The 26756-nt window shown below is 37.2% G+C and overlaps 1 protein-coding gene across 3 annotated transcripts in view; it reads left to right on the forward strand.

The window, feature by feature from the left end:
• The window catches only part of Arhgap32 (Rho GTPase activating protein 32), a 230322-nt gene that overhangs the window by 110930 nt on the left and 92636 nt on the right, over positions 1 to 26756 (forward strand). For 2 of the 3 annotated variants that reach the window (XM_051197026.1, XM_051197028.1), the window contains exons 3-6: positions 4461 to 4552; positions 5000 to 5041; positions 5365 to 5449; positions 25588 to 25674. In XM_051197026.1, the coding sequence (XP_051052983.1) occupies positions 4461 to 4552; positions 5000 to 5041; positions 5365 to 5449; positions 25588 to 25674 (306 nt within the window). The remainder of the gene's footprint in view (positions 1 to 4460; positions 4553 to 4999; positions 5042 to 5364; positions 5450 to 25587; positions 25675 to 26756) is intronic. The other variant, XM_051197027.1, reaches the window with a different exon arrangement.

Here is a 26756-nt window from a genome sequence, read left to right on the forward strand (position 1 = left end):
TCAGTTGTCCTCTGTCTATACATTTGATAAACATGGCATATGTTTTTGTAGCTCTTTCCTAAAGTGTTCAGAAAGGAATGAAGGCCCAGTGACAACAGCTACCTGCTTCCTGTTACACACTTTTCGTGCAGTGATTGACATTTACTTTACATTTAGTGTTCAATCAGTTCTCAGTTCAGCTGTGTTCTTATAGAACTCGTTTCAAAACCACGTCAACAATAATTCATAGAAGACTTTAGTTCTAGGACAGCCTTGCCATGACTTCAGCATTTGTCAGTCCTGTCATCAGAGCTGTGTGTTAACATAGACACATCATTGTCACACACACAGCAGAAATGACTACAGATTTCTATGCAGATTCCTGTTTTATAGTAGTTACTATTTCTTTTACCAAAGTCCTTAGATTTTTAGTGATATTAATTGCTTGTTTGCTCTAATCTCCCATTTTTATTTTACTTCAAAATTTTACTTTATTGTTACTTTGTGTATGCTTGTGTGTGATATGTATGTGAGAACAAGCATGTGTGTGCCATGGCATGCATATAGAGGTTTGAGGACAATTTTTAGGAGCTGTCTCCTCCCACCTTGGGTTTTAGGGAGTGTGCTCAGGTGGTCAGGACTTGCACCTGCTGAGCCACTGTAGCAGTCCATCTTCTTCTACCTTTAAAAGTTTCAAGATAAGAATGCCAATTTTATGGAAAACAGTTTGTTTCACTTGTAGGAAATATCCTTGTAGGGATATATTGTTTTGCTTTATTGCCACTTGAAGTAATCCCTCTCTGGGCTTAGCCACTAATGTATAATTAGGATCATCTGTTTTATTTCGTTCTTTATTTTTGGAGAGTGCTGCTCTTTCCCATTTTAATTTATTTTTACTGATATTTAAGTCATCCCTATGGCCTCAAATCTCAAAATAGGAACAATTTGTCTTTTCCCCCTTTTCTGTCTTTCCCATTGGTAAATACTCAAATTAGTTTTTGCTTACTCTTCTGTTTTCTAAGCAAAACACACGTGCATATTTTGTATTTACTGTTTTTAAGGTAGCCTGGTGAAGACTGCTTCACAGCAGATTAGAATCTTCCTGATTGCTTTATAGTCATGATTACTCCCTTGTATGAACAGTTTGTACTTTTGCCAACGTAAGATAAAAATGGAGAAAGAAAACCAGTCCTGTCTTGGTAAGATGTGAGAGGGCAGAGATGAGTGTCTTTGGTCTACAAGCCTCAGCCATAATCACTGCTAGACACACTCATTGTGAAAACATGTTGAGTTTTATCTGATAAATTGTGTATATCAAGTCTGTACGCTAATGTTTTTCCTACTCATTTTAATTATAATTGAGAATGAAAGACAACTCATAGATTTAAAGATATATCATGCTTGTACTTCTGGAGCAAAGTCAATTTAGTTATGATGTATTTTATTAATACAATGAATTTGTTTTGCTGTTTTGTGACTGGCCTACAATTTTCTATTATTCTGTTGTCTGGTCTCTCACCATTTACTTTAATGGAAGCCTAATTTACATATGGAGAAGTAATAATCTTTGTTTTGTTTTGTTTATTTTGGTTTTTGAGACAGAATTTCTTTGTGTAGGCCTAGCTGTCCTAGAACTTGTTCTTTAGGCTATGCTGGCCTTGAACTCACAGAGATCCACCTGCCTCTGTGTCCTTCATACTGGGATTAAAGGTGTGCACTCCCCGTCCCCCCCCCCACAAGTCTTATGTGTATATATTGATGAAATTACTTCATGTATGAACAAGATCAAGATTTGAATATAGAGTGTTATATAAAATCCAGAAACCTCTTGGACGCTTCTTTTTCTACCAGAAGTATTTATTCCTCTTGTACATGGAGTCCTTGTAACACGAATGTACTTTTTGTATTTGCATTCTTTTGTGTATATGTTAGAACCCCACCTGATTCTTTCTGTTCCTGTGGCTATTATTTGTATTTAGCACTGCTTCCTATTCTTAATGGCTGTTAGATCTTATCTTTAGTTATGTCCTCATTGAAGCCTTGTCTTAATCCTTTTGTTATATGTTTTAAGATGGCCTTTTCTTCTTAAATCATAACTATTAGTTGTTATGTGTAAAGTATTGCGCCCCCTCCCCCCACACACTTACTGGTGACATTGCCTAAACAGAAGGAGGTTGATCAGGAAAACATTATTGTTACTGGGTAAACAAAGTTTTCCTGGGTTTCAGCACCAAAAGTAAGCAAGGGCACAGTAAGACCAGACCATTGCATGGGTAGGAAGAAAGGTTTATTGGGTGTTAAAATTTCCCAAGGCTATCTCTTGGAGGCAGAGAGAAGAGCAGAAGGCAGAAAAGCTGAAGATTTTATATGACAGTTAGCATGTTGGGGTCTTTGATCCCAGCTGATCCAGACCGTTCAGATTGACCAGGAACTAGATGCCCTGGTTTAAGATAAAGCAGATTAAAGGAGATTCCTGGGAAACAGAAACCTGCCCTTATTTTTATTTTATTTATTTATTTTTTTAATTAGGCCACTGTAACACACTTCCTTCAACAAGGGCACATCTCCTAATCCTTCTGATACTATCAAAGTGTTTCACTGCCTAAAGCCTAAAGCCTAAAAATATATGAGCCTATGGGGGCCATTCTTATTGGAACCATCGCCGGTTATCCACCACTTCCCAGTTGCCATTTGGACCCACTGAACAATTTGATAAATTGCTTGTATTATTGGTCCTAGTATTAATTTTCCCTTATTTAGAAAGTTATTTTATCATCTCGGGTATTATTTTACCAGTTGTCAACATCCCATGCTAAAATACCTTATAATACTAAAAGACATTTTAAAAAGGAAAATGGGGGAATCACCTACTTGACAAGCTGGCAAAGTTTTCTTAAAAGACCATCTGGTGCATAATTTTAGTCCTGTGGCCACAGTGTCTACCCCACTCTGACTAGACATGGGCACAATCCAGTGGTTACTACAAAAGCAAGAGAACTGCGAGTTGAGTTCTGCAACCCTTGGCCTACAGTCTGGTGCCAAGTGAAACCATTCCTCACCCAGCTTTTGTGTGAAGTTGTTCAAATGGTTGCATCATCCTTCTAGAAGGTTGAAGATTTCTGTTTGTTTTGTTAGCTTATAGACATTGGCTTTGTGGCTGAATTTTTACTTCACTGAATATATTCATTGATTCTATAGTTTTCATATTCCATCTATAATAGAATAAAGAAGTTGCAAAAAAAAGATAACTTCACAATAACCAGAAACATCAAAAGGTAGATTCAAGAGGCGACAGGACTATAGACAGCAATGGTGGGAAAGATCGCAGATAGTACATTTTTCATTAATACTGAAACCTGAGATAAAAACAGTATAACATCACTGTTATACTGATGAGTGAAGAGTGTATTTCCTCACACATGCACTCTCATATATACAATGAAAAATACAGAAATATTATGCATTCTTTCTTGTTTTTAAGACCTTGAAAAGAGTCGAAGAACAGCTAAGAAGATTGACCTTGAAATAGCAGGTCTTAATTACTAAGGAGAAAAAAAAAATTAGTTCTGTTTATGGTAATATACCAAGAATCAATTCTTATAAGTTCACACAGTTAGTTGAAGCATTTTTAACTTTATATTGGCTAGTTTTTTGTTTTTGTTTGTTTGTTTTTAATAAGTTAATTTAGTTACAGTTGTGATTTTTGAGCTAGGAAGCTGAGGCAGGAGGATTGTGAGCTTGAGTCCAGCCCAGGCTGCCTAGATTGTGAACATTGTGATTTTCCTGTCAGCACACCTTGAGTGCCTCTGATGCTGCTGAAGTAGGTGACATGTTCCATTTTAGCATTAAGTATTAATGTTCTGATCTAGGCTATAAGAATGAGTTCACTTTTGATGGATACTTGGGTTAAATTTTATTTCTTTCAGTCTATTATGAACCTCTTGATCTTAGTTGCTTTTATTTAGACAGCTGAATATTTCACTAAATTTCAAAATGATCTCTGTACACTCTGGTGGCCCAAGGAGTATACTGGCAGTACCACATACTGCCTTCAAATTTTGAATTGAGAAATGCCTGCTGTTCCGTTGTACATATTATCATTTCTAACTCTTGTTGGTAATTGTAGTATAACCAAGATTATTTCATTCTAGTAACTCCTAGGAGAGATTTTAGTTTGTACTGAAAATCCTAATAACATTATAAAATTTTATGCTAAGAACATGAAAATTCTTGTTTTTTACAGTATGTTTTCCCTTGTAAGGTAAACTCAGGCATTTGAATTTAATATTTTTGTTAGCTTATTCTGAATAGCTAAAAATCAGGTAAGTTCACAATTTAAAGGAAAATTATTAAATCAAAACATGTTCCTATAATACAGATTCAGGAAAAAATAGTAAAAACGTATCTGTAGTTTATTTTCATAAAAGAAGTCTCAATACCAACAGAATAACCATAGCTTCCTTTGTCTTTATTTTTTTAAGGCGAGAGGAGCAGATGTCCCAGAGATCCCTGGAGATCTTACTCTTAAGACATGTGGCAGTACAGCGAGTATGAAGGTTAAGCACGTGAAGAAGTAAGTACAGCCAGGAGTGGCTCCAAGTGAATTTCTGCCAATGGGTATCACTTCTATCCTCCCATGTACGTAACAATTTATACTGTTAAGCCTCACATTGTAATTCAACAATAAACTGGTTTTCATACAACCCACTTTCCTTATATATTGTTGCCTATTAAGTTTCATTTGCCTAACAGGAAAATCTAGACTCGTCTCTCTACCTCTAATGCAAAATCTCATTTATTAAGGAAAATCAGCTTTATTGGTTGAATTATGGAATCCTAGGCTTACCTTGTAGAAGCCTGAAAGAGATATCCAGAGTTGAAAGTTAAGTGAGTTACCTGAGTCTTTCCCAGGTAACAGGAAATCCAGCTTCTTCCTTAGCAAAGGAGAACTAAAGAGGGAAGTAATCTTCAAGTGTAAGTCTAGGCAAGATAAGGATAAAAATGTTCGTTCTGTACCCAGGTCCACCACTCCCGGACTGATGGGCTGTGACAACATTCACAGGTAAAATCTTTGTGTTGTGAATTCTGCTTCTCTGTAGAAGCTGGCAGTTCACAGTTAGCTTGCCAAACGTATGGCTTTTCAGTGAGCATTGACTTGGGGTAAGACTAAGAGACTTAATGTCTCATTTTTGGTTCCTATCTGCACACTCAATGCAGTATTCATTTGCTTCCATGTGTTTCAGAAAAGGTTTGTGTGAATGTTTGTGGTTCACATGCATGTGCTTATTAAGTATTTTTGCTTGCATGAGCTCTGAAATACATGGTATTTATGCTAATTTTGAGTAGTGAAGTATCTTGTTTCATATTTACTTTTATATATTTTAGGTTACCCTTCACAAAGGGACACTTTCCAAAGATGGCTGAATGTGCACATTTTCATTATGAGAACGTGGAATTTGGCAGTATACAGGTATATTTGAACTACTTCCTAAATCTGAAATGAGATAAATAATACTTGATATTTTAATATTTGTGATACTTTGATTAGTACTTGATGTGTAATTGACATATATTTTTAACCACCATACTAATGTATCAGTTAGGGACCCCCCCTCCCCGCCCCAGTTATGTGTCCTGTGCATATGTCCATGAGTTTGTAAAGTAGCTTTGATTTCTGGAACTATGTAGCCTTGCTAACACAACACTGTGAGTTTTGAAATCTGCAAGGTTGCAGTGCACCCACTTAATCTTTCTCAAGTGTCTTGGTTATTATTGGCCTCAGCATTCTCACTTGGCATTAAATGAAATACTTCACTCTTGTGGTAAGCCCCTGGCAGCTTAATATGAAAAATGAAAACCTTAAAGGGGGCAGGTTGTGATTATTTTAAAAAGCTATGTTTTTCCAGGGCAACAAAAGCTGTTCTTTATTTTATTTGTTTTTCGTGATAGTCAAATAGAAAGATCTTGATTTCTGCATACTATGTAGAGAAGTTTTCTACCTGCCAGTCTAGCTCCACCTTGTTCAGAAGGAATTCTTCCAGGCATGATTGATATTTGTCACAGTATGCTTGCTACTTTTGTAATTGTATCTTAAAGATTATTTAGATGGGTTTGATCTATAGGATTTATGAAAGCTCGGGATATTCTGTTTCAGGTAATTAACAGTTTAAAATGCAACAGGATTTCTAACACTTGACTGTGTGACTGTGAACTATAAGACACCAAACAAAGGGTGTTTTGTTTGCTTAATAATTGTGTCTTTGAGATTTCAACTATAATAATGTCTTAGTAACTTTTCTGTAGCTGTGAAGAGTCCATGACAAAGACAGCTTATGAAGGAGATCATTTAATTTGGATGTTGAAGTTTCAAAGGGTAGTTGAGACCATGACTGTCATTGTGGGAAGCATGAAGGCAGGCAGGTATGGCACTAGAGCCATGGAGGGGTGGGGAAGGGGGGATGGTATGGCCTTTTGAAACTTCAAAACCTACCTGCAGTGACACACCACCTCCAATAAAGGTCACACCCCCTAATCCTTCCCAAACAGTTCTGCCAACTGCAGAACAAGCTTTGAAACATATGAGCTAATAGGGACTATTCTCATAATAATTTTGCTACAGAAGAGCTAGTCATGAATCTACTACTAAATATATTTTTCTTTTTGTGACTATTATGTATTTGAGTGACTTAACTAACTTGTTTGCATAGCTTTACAATGAAGATAACTTATTTCTTGGTAAACTCACTTTGTAGGTATGCGTTTTATTTTGTTTTTTTTTTGGTTTTTTTTTTGTTGTTGTTGTTGTTCTTGTTTTTATAAGGTTGAAAGTCCTCATTTGCAAGTAATAAACACTGTGAATACATCAGGAAGAGAAATAGTAGTCTACAGATCTACAGCCAAGAGGCTGAAGAAATGACTCAGTGGTTAAGAAATCTATAGCCAAGTTGAGAAGAGTGTTTAAATTTTTAGCATTATATAAGAGGCCAGGAGTCTTTAAGGACTCCAATTTAAAATAATAATGAAAAATTGGTAAGCATGATAGAATGGAATTCAGGCTTTAGTTAGCCTTTCTACTAGGAAGTATGGAACTTCCTGATCTTGAGCAAACAGGTACATATCTTTGTGTTTCATTTCCTTTATTGCTGAGGTATATGGGATTGTAAGACACTATAGTACTAAACTTCCATGTTTTGGTTTATGATCGAAGGCTTTATAATGTGTGTATGGAAGAGATGTAGATTAGGCATTGTACTCAGCTAGGCTTGACTTTTCTAAAATAGCATTAGAGGCAGAAGAATTCAAGTGTGGAGTACTGTGTCACAAGAAAAGTTCAGGCAGACTTCCTGCTGGTGAACAGAGCCCGTCTTCATTTGAGAAGAGCTGTACTAGTTTCAGTTGCCTGTTATGCTTTTGTGCTCCCTCATTGCTGCTACCTCTCAACTAGAAGAGATAGGATGAGCGGAAGACACCAACTCACCATGCCCCCTCCATATCTAAAGCTCATGAATGAGGGTTTTTCTGGACTATGTTGATGTGTCAGGTAGTTCAGGAATGTGGGAATGGAGGCAATTTATAGGAAACCAGCTCCATTCACCTTGATCATTAATCCCATCCATGTGGATGACTTCCTCTTGAGAAAGCTGCTTTTTGTCAGTTTTTTTTTTTTTTTTTCTCTTTTCTGATTTTGTTTTCTGTCTTTGGAGCTGGGTCCTCCAGCTACCCCTCAGGTTCTGTTACTGATGGAGTTGAGCCTAAGTCATGTTTAGAAGGGAAACATCAGTTTCCATGAGCTGAGTTGTAGTTGTATACTAAAAGAACTGTAGTAGCTGCCTGGCATGACTGTTGGTGATTTTTGACTTGCTGTTTGTGCATTAGTTTTTGTATATGGTTTTATGTTTTATAATCTGGCTGAATGCCATTTATAGGAAAACTAAATATATAATACTGACGTTCAAACAATCCTACATTCTGTTTCACATAAACAGTTAAAAATAAAGTTTGTCTCAGTTAATACTCTATCACTTTATAAGTATATTGCTTTTTATAATAGACATACCCTAATATACTTGATCCTGAAGATATTTTGGGAAAATGAATCTCTTATATGTAACCCACTTCCAATATGAGATTGAAAATATTTTCTGAGGAGCAAGCAAGACAACTTGTTAAAATGTGCCTAGAAAAAGCTGCCAGTTTTGTTGGGCAGCTCTGTTACGTCAGTTGGCCATTCACACTGTCAGTGGCCTGCGGCCTTACTTCCTAAGGCATGCCAACTCTGGAACACTCTTCAGTCATTTACCTTCTTGGTTTAAACTTTGATCATAGAAATTTTGTTAGTGGTTGTTTTTTACTCTTTGGCCTCTTTTGGGGTGGGGGTTGCTACCCACTGTTCCCAAATAAATCACACATGGAGACTTTTTCTTACTTATAAATGCCCAGCCTTAGTTTGGGTTATTTCTATCCAGCTTTTCTTAAATTATTCCATCTACCTCTTGCCTATACACTATTATTTACTTCTTAATCTGTGATGTGCAGCTGGGTGGCTGGCTCCTGGAGTCTTTCTTCTCTCTTAGATCTTTCTCTCTTTTCCTCCTTCTATTTATTCTCTCTGCCTGCCATCCCTGCTTATCTTTTCTCTTGCCTAGCTATTGGCCATTCAGCTCTTTATTGAACCAATCAGGTGTTGTATACAGAGTTAATCTAATGCAACATAAAAGAATGCAACGCATCTTTGTATCATTAAATAAATGTTTTACAGCATAAACAAATGTAACACATCCTTAATATTGTACAACAAAATTCTCTTGGACTTACATTTATGTTTCCTCTCAGCTCTTAAAATCTTGCCATTGTAATTGGCTGTTGTTCCCTAGTTCCCAATGTTTATTGGCCTTTTCTGCTGTCGTGAAACATGCCCCTAAGTGTGGTTTGTATACCCAGTGAGACCCTGTTGGAGAAAACTAATTTTGACTTTGCAAATAGTAGACACTTGAAGATTGCTTCTGGTTTAGGGATGAAGGCTTGCGTCTACTTCTCTCAGCATTGGGGTCCCATCTGGCATGGCCCTGTGCAGTCACTGACTTAGTCTCTTTGAGTTCAGTTGTACTGTTTCTTGGTGTCTTCCATACCCACTGGTTCTTACACTTTTTCTGCCTCCTCTTCCTCAATATTCCCTGAGCTCTGAGGGGAAGGGTTTGATGAAAACATCCCATTTAGGTCTGAGTATGCCAAGCTTTCTCACTCTGCACATTGTGTAGTTGTTGGCTCTCTATTAGATTCTATCTACTCCAGGGGGAAGCTCTTCTGATAATGGTTGAGCCAGATACTGAATCATTTTATTTCTGTGTTCTTTTAGTAGAACAATACTTTTCCTCTAGGCCCATGGCTTATCTGGTCTCAGGTTCTTGGCCACCTGAGTAATGTCGGATAAGTTTCCAATACATGGAGTGGGCCTTAAAGCCGGTTAGACTGTGCTTGGTTACTCCCACAACTTTTGTGTCACTTTTGCCTCGATATATCATGTAGGCAGGTCATCATTGTTTAGTCATAGATCATAGCAAAAGGACAAAGCCACCATAGACTAAAAAGTTAGGAAACTATGAACCAATGTGGCCTCCTAAGTTATATTCCTCAGGTATTTTGTCACAATGGTGAATAGTTGACTTGTACACATGTAAGATGTATGATAAAAAGTGCAAATGCAAGTTAAAATTCCTTCTGTTCTTTATCCCTTCTCTCAATTAGTATGTATCTATTTGAATTTTTAAAATGTTTGAGAAACTGTGGTAAAATTTATAGATACAGCCCTACTAACAATCTAGCAATTTTCATTTTGAAAATACATATGGGGTTCTGCTATGTATTCTGCCTTGAAACATGGTTTGTTTGTTTGTTTGTTTTTTACTTGAAAGTGTGAATCTAGGAGCTATTTTATTATTCCTGAAAGTCTGGAATTCCCTCTTTTCACAGCTTCATGTGTATTATTTACTTTCTATTGTTGTGATAAAATTCAATGACCAAGAAAACTTATAGACGAGGGTGTTTACTTAGGATCATGGTTCCAGAGGAGTAAGGATCTACTACAGTGGGCATGGCAGCAGGAAGAGCTGAGAGCCCACATTTGGAACCATGCAGGCTAAGTAGGAAGAATTAAATAAGATTGGCAAGTGACTTTTGAAATCAGTCTGTAGGCAGTTACATACTAACTCCACAACTCCTAAACTTACCTAAACACCAACAGGTGATGAAGTAGTCAAATGTTTAAGCCTGTGGGGAGCCCTGCTCATTCAAACCACCATAGGCTATTTTATGTTGTTTAAAATGCATTTCTTTTTGTTTTATGTGTATGAATGTTTTTGGCTGCATGTATGTATATGCATTGTGTGTGTGCCCACAGAAGTGATATGTGTTGGAACACTGGAACTGGAGTTGAAGATATTGTGTGCCACTACATGGGTGCTGGGAACCTAAGTCCTCTGCAAGAGCAGCAAGTGCTCTTAACTGCTGCCCCATATTTCACCCCACTTAAAAACCAAAAAAACCAAAAAAACAAAAAACTGTACCATAATTTATTATCTTCCTGTTAATAGACATTTTGTGTTTTATTAATCTGAATGTGTTCCCTAAATAAAATACTATGAGAGGACTCAGTGAGTTATTATGCACATTTAAAATATTGGCATTTGTTAGGATGATCAGGGAGGTGAATCCAAAGCTCTCTTGTGGATACCTACAATAGCACATATTTCTGTAATACTATTTTTTCCTATGAAAAAGTTTAATTTAAAAATGAGGTATAGTAAGATGTCAACAATAACTGATAATAAAATAGAGTAATTGCAGCAACATATTTAATAAAACTGCTCTGCTCGTATCTTCATTTGTGTTTTAGAGCCATTAGTACATAAAATAAAGGTTATTTAAATATGAGCCCTGCGATACCATGACAGTTAATCTGATAACTAGGATTACTGAATACCAAGTGGCTGTATCCAACATGGTGTGAGTGTGCTGTATGATGGATGCATCATGTCCAGTATGGGTAGGACAACATGGAGTTTATCACTCTAGTTAAAATGATATGCATTTGAACACTTGAGTTGCATATGTCTATATTTTTCCATTTAATATCTTTGGACTTTGGAAGGCATGAGTGCCTGAAACAATAGAAAGCCGAACCACAGACAAGAGTAGGGTGCATTGTGGCAGTGTGTGTGTGTGTGTGTGTGTGTGTGTGTGTGTGTGTGTGTGTGTGGTTGAGGTGTAGGTGTGTGGTGTTACTGTATGCCAATTTTTTTTGAGGACAGTCAGATTCTTTTCCTGAACATTTATGGCAGTAACAGGCATTGTTAATCTTTTTATATTTTGTTCATAGGATAGGTGAACTATGTATCATTTTTTGTTCTTTTGTCTTAACTATGGTCTAGCACAAGACTAGGCAAACCAACAAATTATAGTCTAGAAATAGATATATGTGTATCTAAATTTTTATTATCTAATAAAGAGTAACATTTTTTAATTCATAAAGGAAGATGGATTATCTAGTATGTATTGGTCAACTGATCATCCATGTGGAAAATATTAAGCTTGGTTAGTGTCTTCCAAGGCTCTTCTAAGCTACGTTCGTTCTGTTGTCCCAGTTTAGAGAGTGCCCAAATTATACCTACCAGGGCTTACACTGGCAATAGAGCCAGCATCTGAAGCTGGGCTGTGCACCAGTTACCCTAAGGGCACTCTCTTGATTACTACTTACTTTGTAAATGATTCTCAATCATATATATGAATGATATATGTATGAGTTGGCAGCACATAAGCATTGTGTTGCAGAAATGGGGTGAGTGCCCGTGTCTAGCAGTGACCTAGGTAGATTATCTCAGCATCTTGGAAGACCTCTGTTGAGCAGATTTTGGTGCCATTCAGGGAAGTGATTGATGCTGGTGTAATGGAGTGGGTGAGCTGTGTGCTATATTCTCATTGCACTATGCTTTCCTGACTACAGGTCGGTTGGTCACTCATTCTTGATTTTGCTTTCTTTGTCTTCATATGGGGATTCCTTGATGGCAAATGTTTTCTTTCAGCTAAGAAACTATGTGACTGTAGGCTCTGATTTAAATAGCTAAGATGGTGACAAGGTGAAGGGAAAAAGGATATAACAGCACAGGGCAGAGAAGGTTGTGCCATGTTGCATTACTTTAGTCTACTCCCATCCAGTGTGAATGAATGTTTTTAAAAATTACCAGAAACACAGAGTTTTCTTGTTCTAGAAATAGGTTGTTTAGATGTGAATGGAGTTCTTAATTGGTCTAAGTAATAAAAACCCAGAGTCAGATATAGAGGAAAATGCTGAGAGATCAGAGAGAAGGAGCAAGCCACCGCCACACTGCCACACCTTACCTCTTTGGCATCTCAGCAGACAAGGGAGCGAGTTCCTATTTTTCCCTGCTTATATGCTATTTCTGCCCTGCTAGTTCACTTCCTGTCTGTCTGTACAGCCCTCCAGACCTCTATGGTTAGCTAGTGGCAAGCACCATTCTCTGCCTGTCAGACAGGCTTTATTTGTATAAGCAAGCGCCACATTCAGATGTCTTTACATTCCTGGAACACACTTTGTTATGTTACATGTGTCTAAAATTTTTTTATCACTTTTCTAATATTTCATTAATCTCTCTGCCTAAGTGTGTGTGGGGGTTTACTTGTCCTTTTTAATAAGTACTCTGGAATAGTTTGTATTAGTTAGAACTACCTGTTGTTTAAAGGTTTCTTGAGTTTTCCTGTTAAAACCTTTGTGCTTGTTTCTCAGTAAGGGGTTTAATTTCTAATTATCATTTCAAGTTAACACTTAAGATTGGTCTAATTTGTTTTTTGTCTTTTTAAAAGGTTAGTTTTTATGTTTATATTAAGAAAAGTGCCTGTCTTGCCTTTCAGATTTGTGTAAAATATTCTAAAAATTAAGTCTGACCGGAAGGCCAGGGTTTTGTTTTCTTGATCAACCTGTCTTCTGTCATGTTTCAAATTACTGGTTTTTAAATAGATTTTTCTATTTAAATTTTTTTCTTGCTTAGAAAGGTTATTTTTCATTATCTTTTTTTCTGCACAAGAGTTTAGGAAAACAAACTCACTAGTATATCAAAAATTGTTTTTCTTAAACTACTCTTTTCTCTATATTTTCCATTAATATTATGCTACCAATGTCACATTATCTTTTCTTGAGAGAAATACGTTGCTATAGGAATTGTTAATAGATCATTTTGCTTCCAGCCAGCCATTGCCTGGGTGCATTGTTGGGTATTTAACTAGGGTTTTACTTATGCTCAACTTGCGTTCCATCTGCTATCAATGTCCCCATACACGGATTTGTAATAAGTACATTCAGGTTTTTTTTTCCCTTCCTTCCTTCCTTCCTTCCTTCCTTCCTTCCTTCCTTCCTTCCTTCCTTTTATATAACCAAGTCCCTTTAAATGAAAACAAACATTTATAGACAATATTTGGGAATTTGGGTGTCGTTCTTTCCAAACTACTTCCTGCTGGTAAGGGGCACTGTCATGGGGGATTCTAAGAAGATGCAGAAATCCTTGCTGTAGTCTGTAAGGCTGCTTTGTCCAGCTGTTTTGAATGTAGGATCACCTGGTACTCTGTTTTAGGCGGTCTGGAAGGAATCCACAGCTTTTCATTTTCTGTGGAAAAAAAATAGAAATTCTTTTCCCCAGTAACTAGTCCTAGAACTTAAATTTTGGAGTCAAAGCATTTTTTTATTTAATTTATTATTTTACATGTCGATCCCAGTTCCCTCTCCTTCCTTCCTCTCTCCTTCCCTCCCTCCCTCCCTTTTACCCTCTCTGCCCTCTCCATGCACCCTAACAACCCTCCCCTCCCAGCCCCCCATCCCAATTCCATATGTAGGGGAATGCCATCCAGTTGGGGTCATGTAGATCTGACAGGTCATGTGAAGTAGGGACTAGGGCTTCTCTCCTGTCTCTAGGTTAAGGCAGTTATCCCTCCATGGGGGATGTGTTAGCAAGGTCCTTTTGTGCACCAGGGATACATCCTGGCTCCACTGTCTGAGGTCCCTTAGACTGCTCAGTCCTTCTGGCTGAGACCCATATTCAGGGGGGCCTGAGTCAGTCCCATGCTGGCTTCCCAGCTATCAGTCTGGTGGCTGTTAGCTCCTCCTTGTTCAGGTCAGCTGTCTATGTGTTTCTGCCGCCTGGTCTTGTCTTCTCCATCTGCATCTGGGTTCTTGTTCGACTCAGTGTTTATGTATGGGTGTTTGCTCCTGCTTCCAACAGGTATTAGATGAGGGCTCCATGGATAAGTTAGTTGTTGATCGCAATATCCGGGAAAGGCATTTATGGTAGCCTTTCCACGGATGCTCAAATTGTTAGTTGGCGGCAGTCTTTTAGTTCTCTAGACCTTTCTTTGTGTTCATTTTTATCTTCAAACCAATATTGGCTCCCTCTTTTATGTTCTCTCTCTCCTCTCTCTCTCTCTCTTTCTCTCTCTCTCTCTGTCTCTCTCTCGACATTCAGGTTTTGTTTGTTGTTTGTTTGTTTTGTATTTTTCTTTGAATAGTACTTTGGTGGCCAATGTATTATATTTTGCTTAAGGAAATGTAAATATGCAAATAAAAGATTATTGCTGGTTTTGTTAGGCAGCCCTGTGGTTCCCCATTCCTTGGAGGTCACTGTACTGGTGCTGCAATTCTTGCTGACTGGCTGAGCATAGTATATATACTACAGTTCAGAATTCCTGGGCTACAGGTATCTGCCATGCTGCTCCCAGCAACTTTTATTGTATTTTTCAAAATTGTAGTGTCTCATGAACAAAAATAACGATTTATCCAGACTTAACAAAAGTGTATTTTTAGTCTTTAGTCTTTAGAGAGGAAAAAGTCTCCTACAACATTAATAGAAACAGTGTGGGTTATGTATTTTGAAGCCCTATTCTTCATGCTCTGTGTCATACTGCCATCTAGTGGTAGACTGGTAAGTGGACATGTTTGATTATCGGACTCTATTGGTTTTACCCAGCATTCATATATACCATTAAGTAATCTCAATGCAAGGTGGCAGATCAAGATATAAGATATAGAAAAAGTGTAAGTTTAACATCTGAGTTCTCTAGGTTTTTGTTTGTGTTTTTTTTTGTTTGTTTTAAGGAGGAGAGTTGTGCAGGTAGCTTGGGAATGCAGCTGTGACTTTCCTTACAGTCTTGCTTTTATACTGGGAAATAGAAAAGAATGAAGTGTGACTTAAAACTTTTTTTCTGAAGTCTGGACTTTTATTTGATTATTTTGAGAGCTTTACTCTGGAGCCCAGGCTGATCTAGTACGTACCATATAGACTATGCTGAACTTTTCCGTTAACTTTGCCTCTAAAATGCTTAGATTTTCGACTAACACACTTGGTTCTGGAATTTTCTCCATCTCAAGTGCGGGTGATTAAATGCAGGGGCCCTCTAACACTGAGCCTTGCACTTCATTTTAAATAAGGTCATTTGAATTATTTTTAACTGTTTGCATATGGTCTTATTAATTCTTCCCAACCATTTCAGTAAAAGAATTTGAAATAAGCATTACTTAAGAACTCAATGTGTGTTACAGCCTTTTTGAATGTTCCTTTACAACTGGAAAGGATTAAGTAGGCAGAACTAATACTTTAATAAAAATGAATGAACCATAGTTTTAAAATGCCATGGTTGAAAGTTAAAAAGTATGTGAACTATGTTGTTGTCTCCCATTATCTGACATAAGTTCTTTAATATCTCTGGCCCTTGGTTTTCTCATTTGTTAAAGAAAAACACAAATATCTATCCCATTTTGTCACAGAATAGTATAAGAATTAAGTAAGACGAGAGTTAAACCATAAACTACATTACGTAGTATTCTTTGAAACATTTTAGACAGAAATTCTTCGTGTGTGTGTGTGTGTGTGTGTGTGTGTGTGTGTGTGTGTGTGTGTGTACACCTATGTGTTCCCATGCGTACATGTGGCATCAGAAGAGGACAACATGTGGGTCCTGGAGATTGAATCCAGGTCATCATATTTGGTAACTAGCACCTTTACCTGCTTAGCTGTCTCAATGGCCATCAATTCTATTTCACATGTCATGAGAGAGTCTTACTGTGTAGTCCACGCTGGCCTAGATCTGTGTAGCTCAGGCGGACTTTTGTCTAGAAAGGCAGAAGTGCTAAGGCAGAAGCTTTGTGCAGTCAGATAGTAATGTGAACGTTGAGGAGTGTCACACTTGTTTTGATGACTGAGGGTGATAATATCAAGACTGAGATGGTAGGAGTGACTTTACAATATGCTTTCTCCAGGGAGTCTTCCCATCCTTAATTTAGTTTTCCTCAAACCAAAAGAAATGGAAAATGCAGCTCCATTCTTATGCATATCCTGTAGCAATATTCCACCTGAGAGAAAAATCATTGTTATTTGAAAGGATAATTGAAATGAGAATTCATTGCTGCAGTTATCCAAAACCTGGGTTATTAACTGTATATGAGTTTATCTTATTGGTATAAAAGTCCTTGGCTTATGGAGTCATAATTGTTCATGAAACTTGCTTATCAAATTAGCTAAATATGCTTGAAAACTGGTATGTTGATTCTGAAACTGTGGAAGGTGCAAGGTATTAGTCTATAACAATGGTTCTCAACCTATGGGTTGTGACCCAGCCATTTTACAGGGGCCATATGAGACCATCAGGAAACCCAGACATGATTATGTTGCTGTGTTGGGTGGAGTTATATGATGAGAAACAAACATACCTTGTGTTTGGGGTTTTGTAGCTAAAGAGAAATGCAGTTATGAAAGCTGGAGTTTAATTTAGGATACTTGTGCTTCTACCCAGCATCCCCCTTTGCCATGATCAAGAGAAAAAGACCTTGCCTTGGAATTAGTGCAGCTTCTCGGAGAAAAAAGAAACAAAGAGCTCAAGTCACAAACATCCTGGGATGTGAACATATGGCTTAGGGTGAGAGGCAAGGCTTTGTCTTGTGATAGTCTCACTACTCAGTCCTCCCTTTAACTCGGTGGCAGTGATCTTTGCTCAAAAAGCCCCATTGATGCAAAAATGGAGAAGTGTTCATGAAGCCTTGTTTCCTAACAAGTGTGTGCTCTGATATGAGTCACAGTCAGACGGGGCACGATCCTTCTGTGGCCCTGGAAGAATTTTGTTTATTTTTACATCTGTATATCATGAACACCATACTGAGCTGAGTATGATTGTGTGTTTAGATATGAACAAATCAATGCAGTGTTATATTATTTATGATATCTTAAGCTTCCCTGAGGATTCAGAAAAGCAAAGCCAGCCACAAGCCTTAGAAGCCAGGCACACACCTTTAATCTTGGCAGCCAGAAGCGAGGCCGTGGTAGTGCACATCTTTAATCCTGGGACTCAGGATTAAGAGATAGACAGATCTATCAGATCTACACAAGAGTGAAACTGTCTAAAAGAGAATTATAGCTCACATCTTTAATTCCAGCATTAGAGAAGCACATAAGACAGAAGCAAGGTCTCAGAGAGGCACTCATTCTCCAGCCATACTGAGGAAAGGTTACAGTCTGAGAGTTGGTGAGAGCTTGTGGAAACAGGACCAGCTCATTCAGTGTGATGTAGTGGTGAGAAGCTAGTGGCCAGCTTCTTTGCTTTTCTGACCATCAGTTTGTAGTTTGAACCCCAATGTCAGTCTCTGGGTCTTTATTAACTTGTGTTACATCACTCATTTAAGGAGACTGTGCTCTGCTGACTCTCACTTAGTATGTACATTAAAATGCATGTCTGTCTCTAGTATTTCTGTAATACATTTGAAGGCTAATTGGATTACTGATATTTGATCCTTAGGCTAAATTTAGTGCTTATCTGCTTGCTAATGAAATATGGCCCCATAGGTGTTTTTACCAGTGCTCTAAACTAGGTAGTTGAATTAGTATTTTTAGAGTTGAGTATTAGGGGATGAAGTGTTATGTGGGTGGATCATTTAATATTGCACAGCAGAACTTGTTCTCACACCTCTGTATCTCCTGTAGGCTTCTGACATGAAAGGAAGCTTTTTACAGCCTATAGAATCAACACAGTGAATTTGCCACCATTATCTGGTGGTAAAGGATGAATGAAAGAAGAACTCTCTGTGCTCCTTGCCATTTATTGATTAAGCTTTGAAGGATGACTATGCTGTGGGTGAGGGTGTTGTGTTTTACTCGGCTTCATGCTATTGCCTTTCATGCTCCCTGTGAGAAAGGACTTTTCTGAATACTTGAGGCTTGCTGAGTAGAGTTGTATTTTTAAAAATTCCAACAACACTAATGATGGTTGGTTTCCATGGTGATAAAAAAGTAAAGCCAATACAGGAAACATCATTCCAAAGATAGATCTGGAAAGAATTTAGAAATATGAGCTTTGAAAGTTGTGCTATTTCTAACAAAGGACTGATGATATACTGTTAATTTGAAGGGAGTGAACATTACTGAATTTTGTCAAATTTCTGTGGGTAAATTTAGTTCATTGTTTCATATTCTGACTTAGGTATTGCATAAAACACATTCATGGTCCAGACCTGGGTGTAGGCTGTCTTAAATCTCATAGCTCATTTCCAGATAACATTGTTGGATACCTTGCATCACCACCTAGAGCAAAAAAAGGCCTCTGGGAAAGCGAACAGTTTAACAGTAAGCATTTAAGAAGGAAAAGTATGAATGTGTAGTCTTCAGATGTCTGAAAGGTGATTTCCCAAAGTACTCAAAGGTGGATAGAATATACCTTTGTTGGAGATGGGAAGGGATTTGGATATTGAAAGACAGAAGTAGAGATCATCCAGAGTGGAAAACTGAAAAGATAAAATACCTGTTAGGGAAGGTGAAACACAAAAGAAGATGTTTTTGCTAAAAACCATTAACTCCTTACTTGGGCCTACAAAGTTGAAGGCATAGGGATAAGTCATTGTCTTAAATCTGCAGTCACTTTGGGTTCCAGTCACTTGTCTGGGGGCATAAGGCTAAGTGGAATGTAGTTAGGAATTGCACTAGTCTAGTGAAGTGGAAGTTACAGGTCCTCCTCCAGGATCCATGACTTCACTAGCACATGAGGCTTGCTTGGTTTCTAGTACCAGGCATGATTTTCCTCCTGTTGAGCAGGTTTTCAGTCCAATTGGAGAATGTATTGGTTTCTACCAAGATACAACTTTAGGACTATCTTGCCATGCTGGTCATTTTTGTGGTTCATAGGCATCAAAGAAGGTAGGGCTATTCACTGCTTTCTTCCCTTGCCACCTTACAAGGTACCTGTTAGGTTTTGTTTCTGCTGTTTAGTCCTACCTGCTTGCTGTTTTTCATAAATACAATTTCTTTTCACCTCCTTTCCCCTAGTTCTTCTTGGGATGAATGCTTTTATTTCTTAGTCTTTATTTCTCACTTTTAAAAACAACTTCAAAACTTTTTCTCCTGGTTTGGAAAATACATTTTTTAAGAATTTATCTTGAATACTTAATTTCAAATAAAAAATGTACTAGTATCTTGTCAGCTTCTATTGTACATGGTTTTTAATTATGGTTACTCTTTCTCATCTTTCACACTCAGTGGTAACCACTTCATTGTTTTGTCTCCCATAGGTAGTCATTATTATTCTAATACAGTTACAAGTAGTTAGCAAGTTTAAACTCAGTGGCTTAATGCCTTCCTCAATATTTCTGTTTTCTGACATACTTTATTTCCTCAGGCTCATTTTTCTTCTTCTCAAGTACGTATTATTAAAACTCTTTCAGCAAGGCTTTTTTGATGGAAGTTCTGTTTTTGTTCATCAGAAAATACTTCATTTTGACTTATATTTTTGCAAGATAGTTTAGGTATGATTAAAATCTTGGTAAATTTGTTTTAGGGCTTGAAGATATTCTTAATCTGCTCCATCTGTTCCTGTGCAGAAATTAACTGTTCTGTATTTTCTTAGATGTTTGCTATTTTTAGTATCCTTACCTCCTTCCTGCAGTTCTAAATTTTTGTATGGAAATACTTCACTTTAGAACAAAGAATTTATCTTAGGCTTTCTTGTTGAACTAGTCTATTAGAAACAGACCCCCACTCCCAGTTTTGTAATTTGTGACTGTATTTACACTGCTTACCTATCTGAACATTCCCACATCCTGGGACACACAGAAAATCTTTCCTCACTTTTTAAAAGACCTGTTCATTTTGACTTTCTCTCTCACTTGTTCTTTGTGAAAAATCAGCTGCTATTTTATATTTTATCCATTTAGAAATAATATTTCTTCTTTAAAGATTGATTTTTTTTCTCTTTATCTTGGTAATTATAGGCATGCATGTGATATGCTTAGAACTGGTTTATTTGTGATGTTTGGGACTTCCTGAATGCCTTGTATTTGGGGTTTTATGCCTTTTATGAATTTGGAAAGTTTTCATCAAACATTTCTGCCCCGTTCTTAGATCCTCTCATTATATACTTTATATCTATGGTTATCTCTCTGAAATGTCCAAAAGATCTAAACTGTATTGATACTTGCTTCATTTTTTTTTTCCTCATGGTGTTCTCTTAATAAATTCCATATTGTCTTGCTTTCAAATTCATGGTGACTAGTTTGCTATCAGTACCTGAGAATAGTGTTTCATTTCCTTGGGAATTTTTAAAATTTCAACCTTTTGGAATTCCCATGTGTTCTGCTACTATCTTTAAAAACAGGTTTATTTTAAGATTGTCCTTCATGTCAGCCTTGTTGTACCTGTGTGCCAGAGATTTCTTATTTTCTAAGGCTGGATAATACCCTGGGTATAAATATAAACTATGTTCTGCGTTATTCTTTCACCTGATGCTTTATGCTTATATAGCTTCTGGGTGGTTTTTGTTGTTGTTGTTTGTTTGTTTTCTTTTTAGTGTTCTTTGAGAGCTTGCCTTCACTGGGGAAATATATACACAGAATGGAATTGCAGAGTTATGTACTAATTATATTTTCATTTGAGGATCACCATACTGCTTTACACAGGCCAGCCCCTTTTATATTACTACTATTGCAGAAGGATTCTAATTTTTCTATATCCATATTATCATTGGATCTTCTGGAGCTGGAGTTACAGGAGGTTGTGAGCTACCTGACATGGGTGCTGGGAACTGAACTTAGGTCCACTAGAAGAGAAGGGTGTGTTCTTACTGACTGAACCATCTTTTCAGTCCCAAAAGCATGGTGTGGGATAGGAAGAGATAGCCATCATTTTGTTGTGTGTTGAGGCAAGATCTCATCATATATATCTAGTTTGTCTGGAACTCTCTATGTAGACCAGTTTGGCCTCAAAATCAGACTACTGTGATTAAAGGTGCTACCATGCTTGGTCTGATGCAGAGTTTTAGTGACATAAATTTTGTGTCATGTATTTTGTTTCTTATGTCATTGTGTATCATTACCAAGACATGATTCCCATTTTGTGAAACATTTTTCCTCTACAATTTCTTCTAAATTTTTCATATGTTTTAGATTTTATTTCAGACCTTTGATTTATTCTGAGTTAACTTTTATAAATAGTAGTTAGGCAATGATCTGGCCTCATTCTTTTGCATATGGATATCCTGTTTTCCCAGCACCATTTATTGAGAACACTATCCTTTCTCTATTGAATGGTCTTGGTGCCCTTGTCAAAATCATTTAATCACATATATCAGGAGTTGTTTGTGGTCTTACTGTCCTAGTTCACTGATCTGTAATGCTTGTCTGTATGCCAGTAGTACACTGTGCTATTATTTCAGATTTCTAGTAAGTTTCAAACTCATGAATGGTAAGTTACTCTGATTTTAAAGATTGCTTTGACCAAACACTGTCTTTGGAGATTGATAGTGATTGCGTTGACTCTGTATACTGTTCTGAGGGGATAGTATTGAGAGCTTTATAGTATTAAATTGTCTAGTATATAAGCATCAAATAGCTTCTCATTTACATCTTTCTTGTTTTATATTTATATCAGTATCAATAGCACTGAAACTTTTACTATAATAGCTATAATTATACTGTTGATGTCACAAAACTAAAAGTATAATTCTTTGCCACAAATCTTATCTTAAATCTTAAATAATTCTTAAATTTTTAAATGCATTAGTCTCTTAAATTATGTAGGTAGCAAAATATGGAATTGTTAACCAAGGTTAAAGCTTGGTTAGCTCTTAATGTGACAGTTTTAGTTGTTACTTTGGTCTTGTTTTGTTTACTACTCTGGTCCTGGTGTGGAAATCTGAGCTTTGCATGCGCCCATTGTGCATTTTATTTATTTATTTATTTATTTTTACTGAGCTATATTTCTAACCCAGTAATTAGGTTTTTAAAATTTTTGTTTATACTTGTTTTTTTTTTAAAGGATGAATTTCTTAAATCATGTACACAGGTGGATCCTTAACCAGGCTTATGTAGTTGCACATGCTTTTACCTTTATTGATGTGCTTATCATCTCTTCCATGTTTTTGTGTTAGTGTGTGCTATTCTTTTATTTTACTCTGTACAGCAGCTTTGAGTATTACCTGTAGGACAAATCTAGAAAGAGCATACACCCCAGCTTTTCTGTATCTACAAACATTACAATTTGGGGTGTTCTTTTTAAGTGTCTTGGGATCATCAAGTGTGTGCACCATTATACTTTATTCCTGTTTGTTTCCCTCTCTCAACCCCTTTCCTCTTCCCTCTTCCCCTATAGCTGGTTCCCTTCTTCCTGCAGTTGTCTATGTTTACTTTGCTGCTACTTGTATACTATTACATTTTTTGTTTCTCATCTCCATTAATATCTCTTCCTTCCCTCACACAATCCCTAGTTTCATGATGGGAATGTCTTTCTGTATATTCAGACAACAGTTTATAAATTGATAAATTGATAAAAGTCTTTGTGTGTTTATTTGGGGCTAATCGACTGCAGGACCAGCCTGGAAAGAAACTCCAGCAACAGTTTCATGACCAACATACATACAAACAAGCATACATACATGTATACTTATACCCCCCAGTAACTGTCCTCGAGTGGCCACTGGAATGTACTGACCTCTGGCACTCAAAGGTTCTGGTGAGTGTTTGATGGTCACTAAAAGACTCCTTGTCTCTAATCTAGTGGAGTCTTTCTGGATGCTTTCAAGATTTCCTTATGGAAGTTTGACTCGTGTCACGAGTCCACTCATGTGGATCTCTTCATATTATCAAGGTTCTTGTGCATCTTGGTATTCAGGTCAATCACAAGTCTGGGAAGTTTTTGATATTTCATTGCCTTCTTCCTCCGCCCCCCTTCACCTTTCCTTTGGGACTCGCATGCATACAAATTCATACATTTGATGGTGGCCTGTTATTTTTCTTCAGTACTTTAGTCTTATTCTTTCCTGTCCCTCTGATTTGATCATTGACTCCTTTTTGCTTGCTCTGGTGTGCCTTCAGCTCCTTCAAATAAATTTACCATTCCAGCTATATATTTTAGGTATGCAATTTTATTTTGCTTTCCGTTTAGCTTAAAACATCTCCCTATTAATGTTTTATTTCATTTACAGAGTATTTTCTGGACTTTGTTCACATCTTGCTCTGATTCTCTGAGCATCATTAATGTGGATGTCTGGTGTATGTGCCATGAGGTGTATTTCAAGGGCAGTTCTGCTGATAACTTCCTGTCTTGTTTTTCATATATACAACGGATGGGAGGAATATACATAGTAAAGAGGCCTTTATTGCACTTTTCTATGCCATTTCCATCTTAGCTGTTGAGTGTCTGGATTGCCTCAGAAGGATATTTCTCAGCCATTCTTGTCTTTTGAATACTCTGCTCCTCAGCCATAGAGTTCCTTGTTGAAGAGGCTCCCTACTCCACATAGCCCACACCCTATTCCTCTGCTTTTTCCTAGTCTTCCATACTCTTGGTCCATATTTGTGGGAAGCAGTTGATGGTTGGACATCAGTCAGTTCTGCTGCTGTATCTTGTCATTACAGTTTGTCACTTTAGTCTGCAGTCTCAATACTTGGCTGATTCTCTTTGTCCTGTGTAAGGAAGAATCTTGATTGTCTGGAACCTCTACCAGGCTCCAGGCCCGTGTTTGCCTCTTGCCTTAACACAGTCTTGTCTCTTTCAGGATATTATGTAGGCTTCTTTGCATTCTTAAATATTTAATGTTTTTAAAAACTGCCATTGTGCCATGAAACTAGGTTATTCATTGTTACCTTGCAAATGCCCTAATATCTGAAGATTTTTAATAACTTCCTGTGACACTGTTCCCATAGAGTGTATTTTCTTAAGTAGAGCATTTTCGTTAAACAGCATTAACTACAATGACATGTGGCATTTTGAAGGGTTTCTTAAGTGCCATGTGACTTGAGAATAGGTGTTAGGCCTTTCACTAAGTAGGTAGATTACTATTACATAGTCACTTAATACATTTGAACACAAGGTCCTGCTTTAGAGAATAGTTGTAATTTCACTTCCAAATTGGAATCAGGTATCACATGAATGTGTGAAGCAAATAGAGTATGGGAAAAATAATAAAGCTAGAAGCATGATGCATGGTGATACTTAGCCTAGATGCTGGCATAAGAAAGAATAATCAGATCTGTAGCACACTGTTTTGGATATATACGCCTCATCTAAAGGCAATTTGTTCTCAGCTGTTGTCCATGCCCACATGTGGGCCTAATGTTGCTGATTTTCTGGGTTTTTTTTTTCTTCAATAGAAACTATATATCTATTTTTCATATGAGACCTTATAGCTTCTATATGCTGTTAGCATATTCAAATAAAAATAAAATAAAAGCCAATGTTCAGGCCCAAATGGAAAGTTTGAAATTAAACATGGATATAGGCTAAACCATTCTCTTGGCGGCCGGTTTGCCTTCCTTACAATAGTCTGGGCTATTAAAAATATAAATATAAATATATATTTTTTTTTCTTATTTTACATATCAATACCAGTTCCCCCTCCTTCCCTTTCATGCCTCCCCTCCCATTCTATTCCCCCCCACATACACTCCACAGGGAGGGTGATGCCTTCCAGGAGGGATCATCAAAATCTGTGAAGTCATTTGGAGTAGGGTCTAGGCCCTCCCTCTTGCCTCTAGGCTAAGGAAGTATCCCTCCATGGGGAATGTGCTCCCAAAGTCCTTTCATGCACCAGGGATACATCCTGGTTCCACTGTCAGAGGTCCCTTAGACTGCCCAGGCCTTCTAACTGAGACCCATGTTCAGGGGGTCTGAGTTGGTACAATGCTGGTTTCCAAGCTATCAGTCTGGGGTCCATGAGCCCCCCCTTAGTCTGGCGTAGTTTTAAAGTTGTCATGGCATCTCTCAGTTTACAGTTTAATGTTTTTGTGCATAATAAATGAATAAATGGAATGAGGTTCTGTTTATGTAACAGCGACTTGCTTTTTCTTTTGTGCAGTTGTGCTAGTTAGATAAAAGGCAAGGCACAAAAGGAATTAATGAAAAAAAAAATTTTTTTTTTTGGTTTTAAATTCGGACTTATTTATTTACCTGCTTTAAGCTGCAGACTTCTATAAGGCACATCTTACACAAACTTGATGTGAGGGTTCAGGTATTATTGTACGCTTAGTTCATCCTCATTTGTGAATCATGACTTTCTTGTTCCTTTTCTTCTGTGACACAGCTTTCACTATCAGAAGAGCAGAATGAAGTAATGAAAAATGGCTGTGACTCTAAGGAGCTGGTCTACCTCGTGCAGATTGCCTGTCAGGTAATTCTGAGGACACATCCTCTACATAGAGCTCATTACCCAGAGTGACTAGTAATTTGCTTGCTACAATGTAGTTCTCACAGTGCTTAATCTACAGAAAGAGGCTCCTGTTGAAATTTAATTGGGCTACAAGTAACTATTACAAGAAAACAAATTGGTATCTTTAAAAAGAAAAAGTGTCATCATGGTGTGTACAGTGAGGTTATAGTTGTGTGCCTTCTTAGGTTTGTAGAAGTTACTGATGCTTTGGAGTAACTGACAGTGCTAACAATGTGCTTCTTAGTTTTTCATATCAGCACTTCTAAACAGGAGAGTTGAAGCCATCAGCTCAACAGAATCGGTTTTGATATACAACCTTAAGTATTCCTTTGTCTCTGCCTCAAGTTCTTCCATGGCAGGGACTCTCAACCTGGGGGCCTCATATCAGACAATCCTGCATATTAGATATTTATGAAGTAGAAATGAAATAGAAATAGAAATGAAATAATGAAGGTCTCCACATCATGAGAAACTGCTTAAAGGCTTGCACCATTAGAAAGGTTGAGAAACACTGCACGGGTTTAACAAAACATATTCATGGTTTTGTAGTATGCTCCTTGTTTGTTTATATTATAATGTGAGGGTATTCATTGTGGCTTGCTCATAATGAGATTAAAATACACCATTTGAAATGAGAAATTCCTTCAACTAATTAACATTGAGCATAAGCATATTTCAGATTCACTTCTACACTCACAGAGCCTTCTGCCTGTTAGTGAATTGGTTATTGGAAACTGAATGTTGGGAGGAAAACTTTATTCTGCACATACTATTTAGTTTGGGCGAGAAAATAAGATACAGGATCTCTGTATTTTAAAAACATAGTAATCATGTTCATGAAGTTAGAAGTTGATGAGTGGAAGATTCTGTTGTTTATATTATATGAGGAATATGTAAATTCCTAGATCTGGTTTTAAACAAAAATTTTAAAAAGTAAGTACTTTTAATTTTGGGTGTTAAAACAGTATTGGAAAAAGAATTCAGCTTGTATATAATTAAAATGTGTTTTGTTTGTCACATGTCACCACAGTTTCTTGGAGAAA

The sequence above is a fragment of the Phodopus roborovskii genome, unplaced genomic scaffold (assembly GCF_943737965.1).
Source record: "Phodopus roborovskii unplaced genomic scaffold, PHOROB, whole genome shotgun sequence".
Taxonomy (NCBI): Eukaryota; Metazoa; Chordata; class Mammalia; order Rodentia; family Cricetidae; genus Phodopus; species Phodopus roborovskii.